Source organism: Mizuhopecten yessoensis, unplaced genomic scaffold, assembly GCF_002113885.1.
Source record: "Mizuhopecten yessoensis strain PY_sf001 unplaced genomic scaffold, ASM211388v2 scaffold716085, whole genome shotgun sequence".
NCBI classification, from domain to species: Eukaryota; Metazoa; Mollusca; class Bivalvia; order Pectinida; family Pectinidae; genus Mizuhopecten; species Mizuhopecten yessoensis.
Window position 1 is genome coordinate 1,475 of NW_018479940.1, and position 5,434 is coordinate 6,908.

At 35.5% G+C, this 5,434-nt stretch overlaps 1 protein-coding gene across 1 annotated transcript; it reads left to right on the forward strand.

The window, feature by feature from the left end:
* Window positions 1-2,317: 2,317 nt before the first annotated feature.
* Window positions 2,318-5,176, forward strand: LOC110441657 (amine sulfotransferase-like). Its single transcript, XM_021484858.1, has 5 exons — window positions 2,318-2,693; window positions 3,335-3,655; window positions 4,081-4,184; window positions 4,490-4,676; window positions 4,824-5,176. Exons 1-5 carry the CDS (start codon window positions 2,519-2,521, stop codon window positions 4,931-4,933), a joined length of 897 nt encoding a protein of 298 aa, XP_021340533.1. The 5' UTR covers window positions 2,318-2,518; the 3' UTR covers window positions 4,934-5,176.
* The last annotated feature ends 258 nt before the right edge of the window (window positions 5,177-5,434 follow it).

Genomic DNA, 5,434 nt, shown 5'->3' on the forward strand with positions numbered 1-5,434 from the left:
ATTTGACAATCCTTAATTGTTAAAGTTTATGACTACCTGTCACTTGTGTGTATGTTTCAATCATTGGCATTCCTTGATTTCGCCATCATTTGCGTTTTATTAATGAGATTTAGACAGAAAGCAGTCTTAAGTCACAATTATCGTATTTTTCATTATATTTTTGGTAAACTTCAAATGTTTGATCTTTTGTTCAGATGTCAACAAATTGACGATCTTTCAGGATAACTCTTCTTTAATTTCAAGTACCTGCCCAGAATGTGATGCTTCATGCATTGTATATAATTGACAGTCTATATCATCATCTGTTGTTTGGAATTATTGTTTTACGGAGATGGCTTCATAAGTTGTTCTTACTTGTACCAAATCCTATTTTCCAAATTCTGGTTTATAATATGTTTGAAGTCAATGCATTGTGAAATGACCATCACATGTATTATCGCAGAAACAGTATAACGACCTCCATCCTGTTTTATTGCTTTCACATCATACATGTTCCTATTTGATGCTGCTACATGTACAACTGGCCTGTCGGGCCCTGTCTCCTCTTTCTTGTTACAATTTTACTTTCGCTTTTACTTTTACTTTTACAATTAAATTTGTTCAGACATCGGCAAATATTTCTCAATATGACGGCAAATGTACCTTGTCATGCCATAGAACTCCACATGCATTTAATATACAATTTATTAGCTTAATATAGGATTTTATATAGGAGCATATTTCGGATATAGTTTCTACCTTCATTTGAGCATTGAAAAGTAGCCACTAGTCAGAAATGTGTACCATTAAAACGAATGCCGTGTTTAATACCTGTCAGATGATGTCGCAATTTTTAACATGCATTGCTCTTAAAATGCTTTTTCAGTCTGTCAAGGTGCTCAATTTTGTATTGCCCTTTTGTGCTAGATCTGTGTGGTGACAAAGTGTATTAAATGACCCTCGTAAAAATTATACTAACTACCCCTGCAGTCGGGTGAGATTACATTCAAACACACATTTAATGACGGAACTAGCTGACATTAAGGTGATAAGTGATAATGTTACAAATAGTTTGTGCTGACTCATACACTGATAAATGACGTTACGTGTTCAGCTCAATGACGGTAACTGAGAGCAGCAAGTAAACGTATTTTATCATTTTTCGAGATAATGTGCAATTTAACACATTATACATGTCTTACGCATTCACCTTTCTATCAAATCTTCTGCCCAAAAGGGAAAAAAAACACAAAATATTTTTGATTTGGATCCGTGATCCCTACATGTACAACTGTCCTGCCAGACCGTGTCTCATCTTTCTTGTTACAACTTTACCATTCGAAAACTTGTCCAGTCATCGGCAAATATTTCTCAATATGACGGCAAATGTGCCGTTTATGCTGTAGACCTCCACATGCATTCAATATATTAGCTTAATATAGGCTTTTATATAGGAGAATATTTCGGATACAGTTTCTAACTTCATTTCAGCATTGAAAAGTAGCCCCTAGTCAGTAATGTATGCCATTAAAATGAATGCCTTGTTTAATACATGTCGGATGATGTCGTAATTTTTAACATGCATGCTCTTTCAGTCTGTCAAGGTGCTAAACGTTGTATTGTCCGTTTTTGCTCGAACTGTGTGATAATAAATCGTATTGAATGACCCTCATACAAATTATACTAGCTATCCCTGTAGTCGGGCGAGGTTAGATTTAAAACACACATTTAACGAATGAACTTTAGGCTGATAAGCTGACCTTTAGGTGATAAGCGGGGATGATTTAGGGAGTGTGTACAGACACCTACACTGATACGTGACGTTACTAGTTAAGCTCAATGACGGTAAATGAGAGCAGCCAGCAAACGTATTTCAACATTTTTCGTGATAATGTGCAATTCATTACATTGTACATGTCCTAACATTTATTGTTGTACTGTTCTTATTATTATGCTAGTATACATTTTCAAAACGCCTCATGAATGTCATTTAGAATTGATATTGATGGGGAGTCGTTGTTGTTTGTACCAGTATAGGCTACATTACTTTAAGCGCGTTTATCAATATCGTATTGTATGCAGTAAACCACGTTTCCTTTGGATTATATTTTCCTGTTTTCTATCGGGGAAACGTTTCTTTGAACTTTAACGTCACAATCGAAGATAACGTCGCTAAGCATTGTTACTTGACGTCAAAATTTCATGATTGACATATGAAATAACGTCCAGGATGATACCCGTAAGATAACCAAAAAGGTTAACCAACACCTAGCGGGTTTATCTAATCAGGTGGGAATGGGAACACCTTTACTGTTTGTGGGAGATATCTTAGTAGGTAATATATGATAAAGAGCGCGTCAATGTCACCTCCTAACGTTGGAGATATAAAACAGATTGTAGGTCAATTTATGGTGTTACGATATGCCTGCTGAAGATTGTGTGTGGCTACTCTCGGCCACCGGAATTATATGTACACGTGTCTAGCTTGAGGTATACATTTACAAAGGACAATTGTTGGAAACAGTTAGCTGTTACAAAGATGGCAGAGCTGGTCGACATACGGGACGACGAGGGAAATTTCGCGAAATATAAAAAGTATGATGGCAGATACTATGTCAAACATTTCGTTGGCAATGTCAAAGATCATCTGACTGCAATAGACTCAATGGACGTCAGAGATGATGACACTTTCATTCTCTCGTATCCAAAGTCAGGTTAGTATTTTCATGTTTTTAAACGTTGAGACATACATATACGGGCATTTCAAGTCATATCACATGAATATTCAAATCCAATTCAAATTTCGCAGTTAGAATAACAAACATTCTGCACCTGTTTTAAGCCCTTCTTAACTTTTCGAAATGGCAGAACTTATTATAAAGTATCAGTTATACTGTTTTCAAAAATGTTCAGCGATACAGAAACAAAATATGAATACATCGTTTGTGTTCCACAACAAAAATATTCCATTGTACAGAAGCGATGTATAAAAGCTGGTCGCCTTCATCATCGTAGTTAAGTCGAATATTCGGCAAATAATATCTTCGAATATTCGGATGAAACCAGCGTCAATTCCATTTTCTCCGCGACTGCTTCATTTGGGGTATATCTACCTACACCCGCTATTTAAATACTAAAGATCCTGATAAATATTGCCAATTACACCACATCATATCACCATTGTTTAATCACAGATGACACCGTGCTACCAAATAATTGATAAAAATAATGGAAATTGTTTAATTTATTGATGAAATGTCGAACGAAATATCGTTATATCAATCAACAAAAATGTCTCTAAAACACGCAGAAATACATGAAAACATATATCTATGTTATCTTTGTCTCTTAAAAGGAACTCATTGGGCATTTACTATAGCCAGCATGCTTCGTACTGGAGAAACTGTCTACAAAGGATCGCCGACATTCTTAGACTACACCGATAAGGAAACACTTGATAATCTCCCGTCCCCTAGAGTATTTGCGAGTCACATGACCTTCGACTTCATGCCTAAACAAGTTAAGGAAGGGAAGGGCAAGGTCATTGCAATATTTCGGAACCCGAAAGATGTTCTCACATCACTCCACACGTTCTCTGAAAAATTAGATGGAAAAATAAAAGAAGATTTCAAAACGACATGGAAAGGCCTTCTGAATTTTCACATGGAAGGAACAAGTAAGTTACCGCTTAAGGACCCAATACCACTGCCAACTTACTGTGGGTTTCAGCAATTACATAACCTTGATAAATTATTTCTGATACTAAAACCAAGCCTTGCGATACTTTTATGAAAAATAATTGAGATAAAATAATCAATATTTAATCATTAATATTCAAGAGTGTTATGTTTGTCAAAAATATAGCGGGCTAGACCGGAATTCGAACCCTGGACTCCAGATTGTTATACTATCGCTGTACCTGTTCAACGAAAGTATACTCGCCCGAATGTGTTACAGATGTATCCAAGCGGAAGATAAATGGATATTACTATTTGTAACACAAACAGCAGTACAATGTTGAACTCTTATCACGTGGGTTGAAACATACCAGTGTTTGATGTTTTCCCTGTTGTTAGTAGCGTATGGTAATTTCTATTATAGTTTTCTACGGTTCCTGGTTTGAATATATACAGTCTTGGGATAAAGTGAGGATAGAGCACACGGGAAATAATATCATGTATCTCATGTATGAAGACATGGTACAGGTGAGCTAATCTTCTATTTATCTGCAGGTAAATATGAATAAAGAACTATATCGTTTATTAAGTTGATAGCAACTATGTCAAGTTTCTTTTAACTGAATAATGTATGTATGTGCAATGCTGCTTAATGATAAAAAATGCAATCACTTTTTTTCGGTGAGTAATAGTTTTATAGAACTGCATCGTGATCATGAAAACGTCTCGGTTAATAAATTGATATTAAATTCATTTAACCTCTTATTAACCGACACAGGCGTTGTGCATTCTTCTTTTTTCTTTAAAATTTCTATTTAACATTTCCTCTATAGGACCTGGGCTCGCACGTACATAAGATGGCGTTGTTCCTTGGAGACACTTACGGATCGGACCTCTTGGACAAGGTTACTGCAAGATGTACATTTAGTAGCATGGCTGAAGAGGCCACGAGGACATTCACACCATCCGATCAGTGGAAGGCGGTTACAATCAACAAAACACTCCCCATCTACAGGAAAGGCACGTGTATCCAGATGAGTTTGGGTTTCATTCTCTGTTCATTGTTACGTTTGACATTCTGTTTTATTCTTTTGCAAATTATTTCGATCAACCATTCACATGCCAAGTTACATCGCAAATTAATTCGAAAATGTTTTATTTTGACAGGTGTGATTGGTGACTGGAAACATAATTTTACAGTGGCTCAAAGTGAAGATTTTGACAAAGCGTACAACGACAAAATGAAAAATTCCACATTTGAATTTAGATTTGTATAACAGATTTATAATTTATAAATCTTCTTGTGGATGGTAAGACGGCAGCAATGAAATTTGTAATTGAAAAAACAGTATCGAAGGACTTCAGCTGAGAGAGATGACCCGTATTGGAGATGGTGTTTGTTTAATAACAATTAAACTCTCTAAAAAATGTTGTGTAGATACGAGAATACTTTTTGATATACGTTGTACGTCGATACTCTGTAAAACACAAATCTATAATGTAATAAATACTCTCAATAAACAGAATTTGCAAGATTGTTCTTACATTTGCTATCCATAGCTTAATTTGAAGTCCTTTTCGCAAGAGAAATGTAACATTATACAGGTCCTATTTATGTTGTTTTTTTACCTGTGTGGTTTTATTTTATTTTATTTTCGGTTTTTTATTGCATTATCGAAATAAGAAATCATCTGATGTGATAGTTACCTGTTATGCCGACAGGGATAAGTGGCCCCTAACTGGAATCCAACTTTTCAAGAACGGCCTTCTTTTCAATG